This window comes from Gracilinanus agilis, chromosome 2 (genome assembly GCF_016433145.1).
Source record: "Gracilinanus agilis isolate LMUSP501 chromosome 2, AgileGrace, whole genome shotgun sequence".
Taxonomy (NCBI): domain Eukaryota; kingdom Metazoa; phylum Chordata; class Mammalia; order Didelphimorphia; family Didelphidae; genus Gracilinanus; species Gracilinanus agilis.
This window is the reverse complement of record NC_058131.1, coordinates 451,353,053-451,367,971: the sequence shown is the minus strand read 5'-3', so window position 1 is coordinate 451,367,971 and position 14,919 is coordinate 451,353,053. Positions and strand designations below refer to the sequence as shown.

Here is a 14,919-nt window from a genome sequence, read left to right as displayed (position 1 = left end):
TTCATCCCATTCACATTCAGAGTTACAATTGTTAGTTGTGTATTCACTGACATTTTTTGTATCCTCCCCTAGACCCACTCCTTCTTATTGCACTATTTTCTTTTACACCAGTGGTTTGCTTTCAGCCAGTATCCCTTATCCCCTCCTTTGATTGACTTCCCTTTCTGTCCCCTCCCTTGTTGTTCCCTTCTTTTTGTTTTTTTTAAAGACCGAATGAATTCCCTTCCCCTTCTTCTCCCCTCCCTTTTTTGGCCTCCCCACTCCCCTGCTTTCTTTGGTTTATCCCTTCTGACTTTCTCAGTAGGGTTAGATAGAGTTTTTTATCCAGATGGATAATAAAGCTACTCTTCCTTCTCCGGGTTGATTATACTGAGAGTAAGGTTTGATTATTACCTCTTAATGCTCTCTTCCTCTCCTTCTTATGGTAGTATTTATCCCCTCCCTTTCCCATGCCCTCTTTGTGTGTAATAGAATATCTTATTTTTCTTATTTACTCGGATTTTTCTTGGTGTCCCTTACTATTCCTCCCCTCTTTCCCACCCCCCATGTCATCTTAGACCATTTAGTATCCTGTCCTCTCCCTATGAATTATTCTTCTGGTTGCTATAATAGTGAATATTATAGTAGTGTATAGAGTTCACTACAGAGAATTATACATAGCATTTCTCCACCTAGTAATACAGATAATTAGATCTTATTTATGCCCTTAAAGAGTCAAGCTTAAAAGACTATGAGTTTTCTTTCTTTTCCCTCTGTTTCTTATTTACCTTTTCATCTTTCTCTTGATATCTGTGGTTGAGTGTCAAACTTTCCAATTAGTCCCGGTCTCTTTTGTGCAAAAACTTGGAATTCTTCAATTTTGTTGAATGCCCATACTTTCCCCTGAAAGTATATGGTGAGTTTCGCTGGGTAGTTGATTCGTGGCTGAAGGCCCAGCTCTCTTGCCTTTCTGAATATTGTATTCCAAGCCTTGCGTTCTTTTAGTGTTGAGGCTGCCAGATCCTGTGTGATCCTTATTGGTGCTCCTTGATATTTGAATTGTCTCTTTCTGGCTTCTTGTAGGATTTTTTCTTTGACTCGAAAGCTCTTCAATTTCGCTATTATATTTCTGGGTGTTGACTTTTCTGGGTCCAGTTTAGAGGGTGTTCTATGGATCCTTTCAATGTCTATATTGCCCTCTTGTTGTAGAACTCCAGGGCAATTTTGCTGAATGATTTCTTTGAGTATGGAGTCCATGTTTTTATTAATTTCTGCCTTTTCTGGAATACCAATGATTCTCAAGTTATCTCTTCTAGACCGGTTTTCTTGGTCTGTCACTCTCTCATTGAGATATTTCATGTTTCCTTCTATTTTATCAGTCTTTTGACTTTGTTTTATTTGTTCTTGTTGTCTTGAGAGATCATTGGTTTCTAAATGTTCGATTCTAGCCTTTAAGGATTGGTTTTCCTTTTCAATCTGGTCATTTTTGGTCTTCAGTTGTCTTGTCTCACTTTCCAATTGCGAAATTCTGCCTTTTAAACTGTTATTTTGTTGCCAGATTTCTTCCATCTTCCTTAGCATTTCATTTTTAAACCCTTCCATAACTTGTGACCAGCTTTCATTTTTTTGGGGAGGTTTGGATTTTTGTTTTCCCTCCTCTGTTGTCTGGATTTTCTCTGTGTAGAAGTTGTCCAGTGTTCCAGAGTTTCTCTTGATGGTCTTTTTCTTCTGGATTTCCTTATTGCTGGCCATTGTTAGCCCCGCCCCTTTTCCGCTTTGTCTTTGCACTCCGGGTCTGCCTGGGCCTTGCAAGCTTGGGGGGGGGGGCCCTCCGGTCTCCTTGTCCTCGGGGTCAGGCCTCCTGGTAGTTCCCGGTCTGCCCCTCTGCCCGAGGTTCCTTCAGCAGTCTTTGGGGCTGCTTCCACAGCCACGCTCAGGTCTGCACTGGGTCCTCACTGGAGGTCCAAGCCTGGGCTGGAGATCGTTATTCAAGCCTCGGGCACTGCCTTTGCCTGAGCTGATGCTCTTAGGGCCCTGCTTTCACCCCCCCCCCCCCAGAAGGTAGTGAAAGTCCGTGGGCTGGAGATCTTTATTCACCCCTGAGGCGATGCCTTCAGTGCTTGGGAAAGGCCGAGTTTTAGGGGCCTTTGTCCCAGCCGGAGGCGGTGCCTTCACCCACGTGGGCGCTCAGGGAAAGTCCCAGCCACCTGGGGTCCCTCGTCTTGCAGCGCACAGGTACGGGCTCAGGGGCTGCCAGTGATTATCTGGTTGCCCCAGTCCTGTTTACCCGCTTGTGCGGTGTGGGGGGGTGGGGGAGGGGCTTCTTCCTCTCGTGTTTTAGTGAGAGCTGTTTCACCCCTTTAAAGTGTGGAAATGCCCCGATTCTGCGTACCTTCAATGCTGCGCCCTGTTGTGGGGTTCCTTTGTTCCTCTGGACTCGTTTTTATTTCCCCTTGAGGGGTTCTGTGTGGTTCGGTCAGGAGAGATCGAGCAGCTGCTCCTTACTCTGCCTCCATCTTAACCGGAAGTCTTCTGCTTGCCTTTTAAAGCTCTTTCTACATTTCTAGAATTCTTATACCTTAGTCACCCCACTTATGCTGGGTTCCAATAACACTAGACACCTTACTGTTTCTCACATAAGATGCTTGATCTCCCAACTCTGGACAATTTTAATGTAATATACCTTGTTCTTCATGCCCGGAATTCTCTTCTTTCTCGTGTTCACCTTTCTGACTTCCTTTAGGTTCCAGCTAAGTCCCAACTTCCACAAGAAGCCTTTCCCAGGTCCTTAATACTAGTGCCTTTTCTCTACTGATTATCTCCACTTTATCCTCCATATATCTTGCTTGTAAATATATTTCTGCATATTGTCTCCACCAGAGGCCATAAGTTCAATGAGGAAGAACTGTATTTTGCCTTTCTTTGCAATCCATTGTTTATGCCCAGTGCCATGTCCACTTAACAAATGGTTGTTGACTTTACCCAACTCTTTCAAAAGAGTTTATAGAGTATTATCCTGGTAAATGAAGGAGCACCTGGTCCTGCTAAAAAGTCATTATTCCTGAACTGGAGGATTTCTATGTGAACTCAAAAGACCTCCAGGAATTGATGCAGAGCAAAAGGAGCAGAAGCAAGAGAACATTGTACACAGAGACTGATACACTGTGGTACAATCAATGATAGACTTCTCTATTAGCAGCAATGCAATGACAACCCAGGACAATCCAGAAGGACTTCGGACTTAGGAGAGAGAATTCTATCCACATCCAGAGAAAAAAGTGTGAGAGTAGAAACACAGAAAAAAAACATGATCGCTCTCATATTCTGATGGGGATATGATTAGGGTTTTGATGTTAAAAGATCACTCTACTGCAAATATGAATAACATGGAAATGGGTTTTGAACAATGATAGATGTATAACCCAGTGGAATTGCTTGTCAGTTCTAGGAAGGGATGGGGTGGGGATCATGAATCATGTAACCATGCAAAAATATTCTAAATAAAAAGTCATTATTAAAAAAAACCTTTTTATACTTTCAAAAATTAGTCATCCACTTTTTGGAAAAGGTTCACTCTTTAACAAGACTAATAGATATGATATTACAAAATAATAAACAAAATTATTTCAGAGACAAATAAGTCTTTTAGCATTTAAAACTCACCCAGTTATCATGAGCTTTTTTCTCATGAGCAGTGATCTGAAAAAAATAGAATTTAAAGGTAATTAAATGGAAATGTTTTTCTTTTAGTTGAAAAATTCAAACTTGTTGATACATCAATATATTAACATTTATGTAAAAATCAAGTATCAAAATTTGATAAGTATACTAAACAATAAGAAGTTTCACAAAGGATCCTCCTTATATTAAATTTTCTTTCTCACAAAAGGATTATGAAATGCTACCTTTTGAACTACTCTATTGCTGAATAATAAATTATACCAGTAACACATTAAAAGTTAACTCTTTGAAATTAGAGGTAACAGTGGGATAATCATAATAATGACTAACCAGCCCAGGAGAGGGCTCTCTGTTAGCAGTGCCCAATCTACCCTATCTCAAGAATACTAATTCAAGCAATTCAGAGAAAAAGTCTTCCCTCCCTTCCATATATATCTACCTGGCTTTCATAAGAACGAATTGTCCTTTCCAATTCTTCTTCAAGATCCTTGGCTCGTTCTCTGTGGTAAACATATAATCACTTTTATTAAAAATTAAGGAATGGCAAAATATACTCTTTGCACTAAAAATGTCCAAAGCATCAGGAGCTCTGTAATTGGTACTATGAGAAATGAGCAGAAAAGAATATCTGACATAAAGCAATCACTTTCTAGAAATTTTAAATTATCTTTCCTAATGATTCCATTTTGTCATTATTTGAAAGTTTAAGATATAACTACATGGGTCTACCAAATAAAATGTTTATTCAAATGCAGTTTTTTCATTTTTAGAAGCATGATAGATGAAAAGATATTTGTCAAGAAATTTAAAAAATTCTATGGAATTAGCTTCCGGGTAACATATGCCAGAGTAATGAAATAATCCCATTTTCTAGAAAAACTCTCAAGTATTGAGAGATGACACTTCTTAAAATGGAAATGAAATGTTAGAGTTGTTATTATTATTTGGGTGCATTAGGTCTCTCTATTTCACCCTGGCTGGAAATGCATCCATCACTCATAGTTAATCCCACTGTTGCTAGGCAAAGGAGCTTTGACCTGTTCTGTTCCTGATCTGGTTCAGTTTGCTGCCTTAGGAAGCCTGGAGGCCTCTGATTCTAAGGAGGTTTAACATATTGGTGCCAGATTTGGTACAGATAAGATACCTGACTAACTTAGCTCACTACAGCTTAGAACTCCTGAGCTCAAGTCATCCCCTAGTCTCAACCTCTCCAAGAACAAGGATTATAGGCATGTACCACCATGCTTGGTCTAAGAATTATTTTATAAAATTTCCTTTCCACCTCACTTTCTCTTTAAGTGAGCATAACACTAAAGAAAAGACATGTATCCTATTCATTATATCACAAAACCAGGCTGATTTCGTCATTGGAGTTGTGGTATATTATGTTTGTTGGACCTTATACAACAACCATCCTACCATCTTAGAATTGATACTGTTTCTAAAACAGAATAGTGGTATGGGCTAGACAACTGGGGTTAAATGATTTGCCCAGGTTACACAGCTAAGAAGTGTGTGAGGTCACATTTGAACCCAGGACTTCCTGTCTCCAAGCCTGGCATTCTATCTACTAAGCCACAAAGCTGCCCCTCAAATGATCTCTTTTTAAATATTTTTATTTTATATACCAAATTCTCCCACTCTCTTTTCCATTAATTAAAAACACAAGAAATATGATATCCATTATGTATATGAAAATCATGCAAAACATATTTCCACATGAGCCATAAGAATTTTCTTTAAAAGCAAGAAAAAAAAAAAGAAAAAAATGCTTCAATATGCATTCAGAGACCATCCATTTCCTCTCTGGAGGTAGGTAGCATTTTTAATCATGAATCCAATGGAACTATTGTGGATCATTGTATTCATCAGAGTAGTAAGTCTTTCATAGTTGATTACTGTTATGACATTGCTGTGTACAATAACAAAATGGTCTCCGACCGATGATCTCTCTTTTTTCAGGATAACCTTTACCTTCTGTCTTGGAATCAACACTAAGTATCAATTCCAAAAAAGAAGAGTGCTAAGGGCCAGGTCACACAGCTAGAAAGCATCTGAGGTCACAGTTGAACCCAGATTCTCCCAACACTGAGCCACCTCGATGCCCATCGATGATCTCTTAATTGCCAGATCCAATGGTCTTTTCTCAATTTTCATCCTTCTTGACCTTTCTAAGTAGCTAGGTAGTACAATGGATAGAGTTCTGGGCCTGGTGTCAGAAGACCTGAGTGCAAATCTGGCCTCAGGCATTTACTAGCTGTGTAACTCTAGGCTAATTATTTAACCTGTCTGTCTCTGTTTCCTCAATTATAAAATGGTCATAATAATAGCATCTACCTCCCAAGGATATTGTGAAGATTAAATGAAATATCATTTGTAAACTGCTTAGCACAGCTCCTAGAACACAGCAAACAGATAAAAATGTTCACTGCCTTCCTTCTTTCTCTTCAGTTTTTGACACTGCCAGGCACCCTCTTTTTAAGTCACTTCTCCCTAGGATTCTATGACACTACTCTATCTTGGTTCTCCTCCTACTTATGTGATCAATCCATTTCAGGATCTTTGGGTAGATCTATTATCTCAATCATACTCACTAAAAGGGAATGTCTCTCAGGGCCCTGTCTTGAACATTCTTTTCTTTTCCCTCTACACTATTTTACCTGGTGATCTCATCAAATCCCATGGATTTAATTATTATCTCTATGCTGATGTTTCTCAGATTGACTTATATAACTCAAACATCTCTGCTGATCTCTAGTTTCACATCTCCAGTTGCCTATTAGAAATCTCAAACCAGATGTTCCAATGATATCTTTAATTCAAAATGCCTAAAATTGAACTCATTACATTTCCTCTCATGCCCTACCCCCTTCCTAATTTCTCTATTTCTGTTGAGGGTATCACCATCCTCCCAGTCAACCAAGCTCCCAACCTGTATGTCATCCATGACCCCTACTCCCACCCTAATATCTAATCTGCTGGTTGGAGTATATTTTAACTCTGACACTGCCACCATCCTCTCCCCACTTCATGCCTCAACTATTATAATAGTTTTCTGGTTAGATTCTCTGCTTTAGGTCTTTTTCTACTCTGGTCCATCCTGTCCTCAACTGTTAAACTGATCTTCTTTAAGCATAGGTCTGACCATGTGGCCTCTATGGAAAATGAATACTGAATTGTGAAATGATTTCTCCTCCTTCAAGGAAAGGCTGAAATAGCCTGAAAAGTTTTCCCCTAGGCTATGAAACTGGTTTGGGTCCTCCCTTCTTTTGTTTAGATCTTTATGATTTAAGGGCAGAGTAAATCCTGACCCACTAGAGCAGTGGTTCCCAAACTTTTTTGGCCTACCACCCCCATTCCAGAAAAAATATTAATTAGACCCCGGAAATTAATTTTTTTTAAATTTTAATAACAATTAATAGGAAAGATGAATGCACCTGTGGCCATCACCACTCCCCTGGATTGCTACAGCACCCACCAGGGAGTGGTAGCGTCCACTTTGGGAATCACTGCACTAGAGAAATTAGAAGTCCTCAAGCTCTAGCTGTCACGTTGGGAAGAATAGTGGCTTATGGTGAGGAGGAAAGGATATGTTGGCATCCTTAAGATCTACCTCTTCCTATGATGAAGTAATGAGAGAAGTTGGGATTTCTAAGTCTACCTTATCTGGGACTATTTAGCAATCAAAGATGTCTTCGGATATTCAGGGGAGGAACTGAGTAGTGAAATCATGAGGGTTAGATTTTGGCCTACAGAGGAGCTCTCGCTTCCCTTCCCCCTTACTTTTTTGCATCATTGGTTTGGTGCCTATTTGGGTACTTGTTTGGTTTGTGGAAAGAATCTACTAGTTAGTTTAGATTTTCTTAAGTAGTCAATAAATTAACTTAAAATTGAGAAATATTGCCTCTTGTGAATTTAAATTATTATACATCCTTACTTGTTTTTGTGGTTCCCTATCACCTTCAGAATCAAATTAAAATCCTTTGTTTGACATTCAAAGCCTTTCATAAGCCTTTCTTTTTTGGACCCTCCTCCCAAAATCTTATTATTAATTTAAAAAAATCAAACTCTGGAGATCATTTAGTAAGGAATAGAGAAACGAATTTAAATTCACATATTTTTAGGTCTTTCCCCCCACTTTTATATATAACTATACATAGATTACCAAAATTCAAAGTAAACAATTAAAATTTTATTCAATTATACTATAAAACTTACATTTAACTTGTAGTTTTCTTGAGGTGAGATACTGGATATAAAGAGTCTAAAAGCAAAGCTAAGTGTTGTCATTTACCTGTAAGAATTAAGCTCTTCAGAAGCATGACTAATCTTTTCTCCTGCTTTGGAAAGTTTCTCCTCTTTCTGCAAGCGGTCTTTTTCTTCAATAGTCAATTTCCTTAAAAACAAAAATACTTTTGTTTTATCAATGCTTCATTAATCTCTCTACTAAGAAAATCATGTCTTGAAAGTTTTTTTTTTTGGTGTAAGTACCAATTGGCTTGGAACTTGTAATAATCTCAAATTATAAAACTGTTAAAATACTTTTGAATTTATACTTGTCTTAAAAGAATTTTTTCATGAAACTGCTATAAAAAGGCTATTAAATAAAAATTTAGAAGTTCTGAAGCTATTGTTGGTCTCATAGCTTTGCATCTACTTAGGAACAATTTATATTCTAAAAGTTTGTTTATAAGTTGGCAAATCCTCAGGCTAGATCACAAATACTATTTATAAATGTACTCAAAGTATTCATTATTATTAATATTATAACTATATACATGAACAACATGAACTTAAAAAAACAAAAGCCCTTAAACTATATATTTGGGGTATTATTTTATGTACAAAAGATTCAGATAGACTCCTTAACACAAACCTAAAGGAGGCAGCTGGGTAGCTCAGAGGACTGAGAGCCAGGCCTAGAGACAGGAGGTCCTGAGTTCAAATCTGGCCTCAGATACTTCCCAGCTGTGTGACCCTGGGCAAGTCACTTTACCCCCATTGCCTAGCCCTTACCGCTCTTTTGCCTTAGAACCAATACACAGTATTGATTCCAAGATGGAAGGTAAGGGTTTTAAAAAAAACCCTAAATACAATTATTCCTTTCTAAATTGCTCTTTGGATCACACCTTCTCTGTGTAGTACAGTATAGATGAGGAAAGAATGTCATTAGGTAGACTGCCAGACTTTTAAAATTATCGACTTGGGCTAGTTCTGTCAAATCTTAGTAAAATAATCATAGGCAACTCTCCAAGACTCTAAGTTGCAGAGTAACTATGGATCTATAATGGGAGACGGGGCTTCTTCACTGGGAGTGTACCAAGAAAATCACAGGCTCAGAGAAAAAAAATTATTTGTGCACATGTGTGTAGGTGATTATCTGTATATATACAATATGTTACATACATAAGCAGTCTGCAACTTAGATACTTGACTTTTGAAAATTTCACATATGCAAAGAGCTGCCAACCAACCACATTTCTTCATGGGGATTTCAGCTAGATCCTCGAATCCCTCCAACTCCTGGTTCTCAACAGTATTTTTACACTATGGGTTAAATAAATTTTTGTGGGATTATAATGGGAACCTAAGTATTTCTAATATAGTTCTATGGGAAAAATACATTTTGGTTACAAACAAATGAATTTTTAGAATACAACCTATATTTCTTAAAAAAAATTTTATTTTGTAGCCTATATTTCTAAGACGAAGGCTACCATCTTCCTATACTATAAAATTAAATTACTCATACTAAAAGGTTGATATTAAAAAATTTCTAAGATTTCACTTGCCAATGACTATAAAAAGTAGGAAGGTAAAATGTAATTAGTACCTATGAAGTTTCATTTCATTTTCTTGATACAATTCAGTCATTACTTTAAGTTTTTGTTGAAGCTTTTGTACTTCACTTTCAAAATATGCATTTTCAGACTTCAAAGATATTTGCTCAGTTTGAAGAACTTCAATTTGACCTGTGGAAGATGTCAAGGACAAAGGTAAAGATTCAAAGAGTAAATATTGTGGACCAAATCACAACACTTCACAAAGATGCCCATTTACAATAAACCAAAGAAAAGAGAGTACCCAGAAGGTGGCAGGCACAACAGAAAAAACACTAAAGCTTTTGGAGTGTTTTCTGTAGAGATTGATGACAACAAATGCTTTATCATCTTAAATCTTTCTGAGATTTCTAATTACGTTACTTTTAACCAAGATTTCTCAAATTGGAGTGAAGGATAATGAAGGAAAGCCCTAATACTGCCTACCTTTATTTAGTTATTTGTAAATGCTCTTTTTTTCCATTTAAAAATTATGACCCTAACATCAACTAAAATAAGCACTTCCATAGTCACAACAGAACAGATAGATTGTATAATGAAACTGCCAATCTCTATTATGGACATCTTGGTTTTCTTTTAAAACATATAATAAATTTAAAATGTTCTTTTCAAAACTGTTCTGGCTTCTCTGAGATCACTTCTGGCCTTTCTGTATGCTTTAATTGCACTATATTCTTTCTTTTCCTTCCTCTTTTTAACCATATCTTTAGTTCCCTCTCCATCCCCCCCATTCCCCAACCCAATTAAAAAAAAAAAGAAAAACAAAATCTTTGTAATAAATACTCATAGTTAAGCAAAATAAATCTCCATATTGGCTGTGTCAGAAAATGTGTGTCTCAGGTAACACCTTGAATCCACTGTCTCTCAAATGGGACACTCTACAATCAATGGACTGATCAGACTTTTTAAAAAATCCTTACCTTCAGTCTTAGAATTGAATGCAAGTATTGGCTACAGAGCAGAAGAGTAGTAAGGGTTAGGCAACAGGGAGGTTAAGTGAATTGCCCAGGGTCACATAGCTAGAAAGGGTCTGCGGTCAAATTTGAACCCAGGACCTCTGGGCTCTGGTCCTGGCTCTCTACTCTCTAAGACACTTATCTTCCCACTGATCAGAAGTTTTAAGTCTTTCAAAGTTTTTTTTTTCCATATTGTTAACATAAAAGTTGTTCACCTGTTCTGTTTGCTTTATTCTGCATCAGTTCATTCAAGTCTTTCCAGGTTTCTTTGAAAAAGTCCCTTTCATCATTTCTCGTGGCACAATAACATTCCATTACACTCATATATCATAACTTTTTCAGCATTACACAATTTATGGGCATACATTTTCCTCCCATTTTTCTGCCACTAAAAAAAGAATGGATATAAATATTTTTTGTGCATGGGAGTTCTTTTCCTCTTTTTTTGATTTCTTTGGAGTACAAACGTAGTAATGGTATTGCTGGGTCAAAGGATAAGCCCACTTCAATGACTTTCTAGGAACAAAGTTCCAAATTGCTCTCTAGAATAGCTAGACCAATTCACAGTCCTACTAATGATGCCCAAGTATACCTACTGCAACTGTCATTTTTCTATTGTCACTTTTGCCAATCTGATGGATATTTGCATCAGTTCCTTAGATATCTTGAATATTGGACCTTTATAAGAGAAACCTGCTCCAAAGAACAAGGAATATGAAGAATTCAAAGGATGACTTTTTGAAACAATGCAGAAAGAATGAAGTAAAACCACAAGAATATAAAAATAACTATTCACCACTATATAGTATTGATTCTAAGATGGAAGGTAAGGGTTTAAAATAAATGTAACTATACTATAAGGATGAAAATTAAAATAAAAGACAACAAAATCATGTTAAATACAATGGATAATACTGGTTTCAAATAATATAGCACACATTACCATTCTCTTAACAAATGGTAAACTGCAAAAAATGACGAGTATCATCAGTTGCAATCATTCTATCAAACAGTTTTGCTTAAAATGTTTTTCTCAGGACTTCCAGTTAAGATGGCAGCAGAGTAAGGAGCAGCTGCTCGATCTCTCCTAATCGAAGCATACAGGACTCCTCAAGGGGACATAAAAACGAATCCAGACGAACGAAGGGACCCCACAACAGGGCGCAGCATTGAAGGTACGTGGAATCAGGGCATTTCCATGCTATAAAGGGGTGAAACAGCTCTCACTAAAACGCAAGAGGAAGAAGCCCCTCCACCACCCCCACACCACATACAGCCCCGAGGCCAACGCACAAGAGTGAAAGCAGGATTGGGGCACCCGGTAAGTCACTGGCAGCTCCAGGGCTTGTTTCTGAGAGCAGCAAGACTTAGAACCCCAAGAGGCTAAAGAACACGTACGGACTTCCCTGAGCGCTGGCGCAGGTGAAGACATTGCCCTAGGTGTGGACAAAGATCTCCAGCGCAGGCTTGGACTGCGAGTGGGGACCCTGTGCAGACTGGAGCACGGCTGTGGAAGCAGCTCCTGAGACTGCTAAAGGAGACTCTGGCACAGGGGCAGACCAGGGATGACCAGGAGGCTCCACCCTGAGAACAAGGAGACCTGAGCCCTTGGGAGCCTAGAAAGCGCAGACAGACCCTGAGTGTAAAGACAAAGCTGAGAAGGGGCGGGGCTAAAAATGGCAAGCCGAGAACCCCAGAAGAGAAAGATTATCAAGAAGAACTCTGGAACACTCGACAACTTTTACACAGAGAAAATCCAGACAACAGAGGAGGACAAACAAGTAATCATATCCAAACCTTCCCAAAACAATGAAAACTGGTCACAAGCTATTGAAGAGTTCAAATCCAAGAGGATGAGAAAGATGGAAGAGATCTGGCAACAAAATAACAGTTTAAAAGGCAGAATTTCGCAATTGGAAAGTGAGGCTCAGAAATCAAATGAACTGATAAGCAAATTGAACACCAAAAATGGCCAGACTGAAATGGAAAACCAGTCCCTAAAGGCTAGAATTGAGCAATTAGAAGCCAATGATCTCTCAAGACAACAAGAACAAATAAAACAAAGTCAAAAGACTGATAAAATAGAAGGAAACATGAAATATCTCAATGAGAAAGTGACAGACCAAGAAAACCGGTCTAGAAGAGACAATCTGAGAATCATTGGTCTTCCAGAAAAAGCAGAAATTAATAGAAACTTGGACTCCATACTTAAAGAAATTATTCAGCAAAACTGCCCTGAAGTTCTACAACAAGAGGGCAATATAGACATTGAAAGGATCCATAGATCACCCTCTACACTGGACCCAGAAAAGTCAACGCCCAGGAATATAATAGCCAAATTCAAGAGCTTTCAAGTAAAAGAAAAAAATCTTACAAGAAGCCAGAAAGAGACAATTCAAATATCAAGGAGCATCAATCAGGATCACACAGGATCTGACAGCCTCCACGCTAAAAGACCACAAGGCTTGGAACACAATATTCAGAAAGGCAAGAGAGATGGGTCTTCAGCCACGGATCAACTACCCATCGAAACTGACTATATACTTCCAGGGGAAAGTATGGGCATTCAACAGAATTGAAGATTTCCAATTATTTGCACAAAAGAGACCAGGACTAAATGGAAAGTTTGATATCCAACCACAAAAATCAAGAGAAACATGAACAGGCAAATAAGAAACAGAGGGGAAAGAAAGAAAACTCATAATTTTTTAAATTTGACTCTTTAAGGGCTTAACCAAGATCTAATTAGCTGTATTCCTATGTGGAGAAATGCTATGTATAATTCTCTGTAGTGAACTCTATTCACTATTATAATATTCACTATTATAGCAATCAGAAGAATAATTCATAGGGAGAGGACAGAATACTAAATGGTCTAAGATGACATGGGGGGTGGGAAAGAGGGGGGAGGAATAGTAGGGGACACCAAGAGAAATTTGAGTGAATATGAAAAATAGGATATTCTATTACACACAAAGAGGGCATGGGAAGGGGAGGGGATAAATACTATTATAAGAAGGAGAGGAAGAGAGCATTAAGAGGTAATATTTAAACCTTACTCTCAGTGTAATCAACCCAGAGAGGGAAGAGTAGCGATATTATCCATTGGGATAAAAACTCTATCTAACCCTACTGAGAAAGTCAGAAGGGATAAACCAAAGGGAGCAGGGGAGTGGGGAGGACAAAAAAGGGAGGGGAGAAGAAGGGGGAGGGAATTCATTAGGCCTTTAAAAATAAAAAGAGGGGAATAACAAGGGATGGGGTAGAAAGGGAAGTTAATCAAGGGAGGGGATAAGAGATACCGGCTCAAAGCAAACCACTGGTTTAAAAGAAAATAGTGTAAGAAGAAGGAGTGGGACTGGGGAGGATACAAAAATGTCAGCAAAGGCAAAACTGATAATTGTAACTCTGAATGTGAATGGGATGAACTCACTCATAAAACGGAAGCAAATAGCAGAGTGGATCAGAAACCAAAATCCTACCATATGTTGTCTACAAGAAACACATATGAGGCAGGTAGACATACACAAGTTTAAGGTTAAGGGCTTGAGCAAAATCTTTTGGGCATCAAATGAGAAAAAGAAGGCAGGAGTGGCAATTATGATTTCTGACAAAGCCAAAGTAAAAATAGATTAAAAATGATTAAAAAAGACAGGGAAGGTCATTACATCCTGATTAAAGGCAGTATAGACAATGAGGAAATAACACTGCTCAATATATATGCACCAAGTGGTATAGCATCCAAATTCATAAAGGAGAAACTGGCAGAGCTCAAGAAGGAAATAGATAGTAAAACCATAATAGTGGGAGATCTAAATATTCCTCTTTCAGATCTAGATAAATCAAACCAAAAAATAAATAAGAAAGAGGTAAGAGAGGTGAATGAAGTCCTAGAAAAATTAGATTTAATTGATATGTGGAGAAAAACAAATAGGGACAAAAAGGAATACACATTCTTTTCAGCTGCACATGATACATTCACAAAGATTGACCATGTAATAGGGCACAGAATCATTGCAAACAAATGCAAAAGAGCAGAAATAATAAATGTAACCTTCTCAGATCATAATGCGATAAATATAATAATTAGTAAGGGCACCTGGACAGGAAGATCAAAAACCAATTGGAAATTAAACAATATGATTCTCCAAAACCAGCTAGTCAAAGAAGAAATCATAGAAACAATCAACAATTTCATTGAAGAGAATGACAACGATGAGACATCCTACCAAACTCTGTGGGATGCAGCCAAGGCAGTACTCAGGGGGAAATTTATATCCTTGAGTGCATATATTAACAAATTAAGGAGGGCAGAGATTCATGAATTGGGCACGCAACTCAAAAAATTAGAAAGCGAGCAAATTAAAACCCCCAGATGAAAACTAAATTAGAAATACTAAAAATTAAGGGAGAAATTAATAAAATCAAAAGTAAAAGAAGTATTGAATTAATAAATAAGACTA

At 37.9% G+C, this 14,919-nt stretch overlaps 1 protein-coding gene across 1 annotated transcript in view; it reads right to left on the bottom strand.

The window, feature by feature from the left end:
* Window positions 1-14,919, bottom strand: part of MIA2 (MIA SH3 domain ER export factor 2) — a 176,023-nt gene that overhangs the window by 63,971 nt on the left and 97,133 nt on the right. The window contains exons 18-21 of the mRNA XM_044664782.1: window positions 9,494-9,632; window positions 7,955-8,056; window positions 4,100-4,160; window positions 3,643-3,678 (exon numbers count right to left, since the gene is read on the bottom strand). Of these exons, the coding sequence (XP_044520717.1) occupies window positions 3,643-3,678; window positions 4,100-4,160; window positions 7,955-8,056; window positions 9,494-9,632 (338 nt within the window). The remainder of the gene's footprint in view (window positions 1-3,642; window positions 3,679-4,099; window positions 4,161-7,954; window positions 8,057-9,493; window positions 9,633-14,919) is intronic.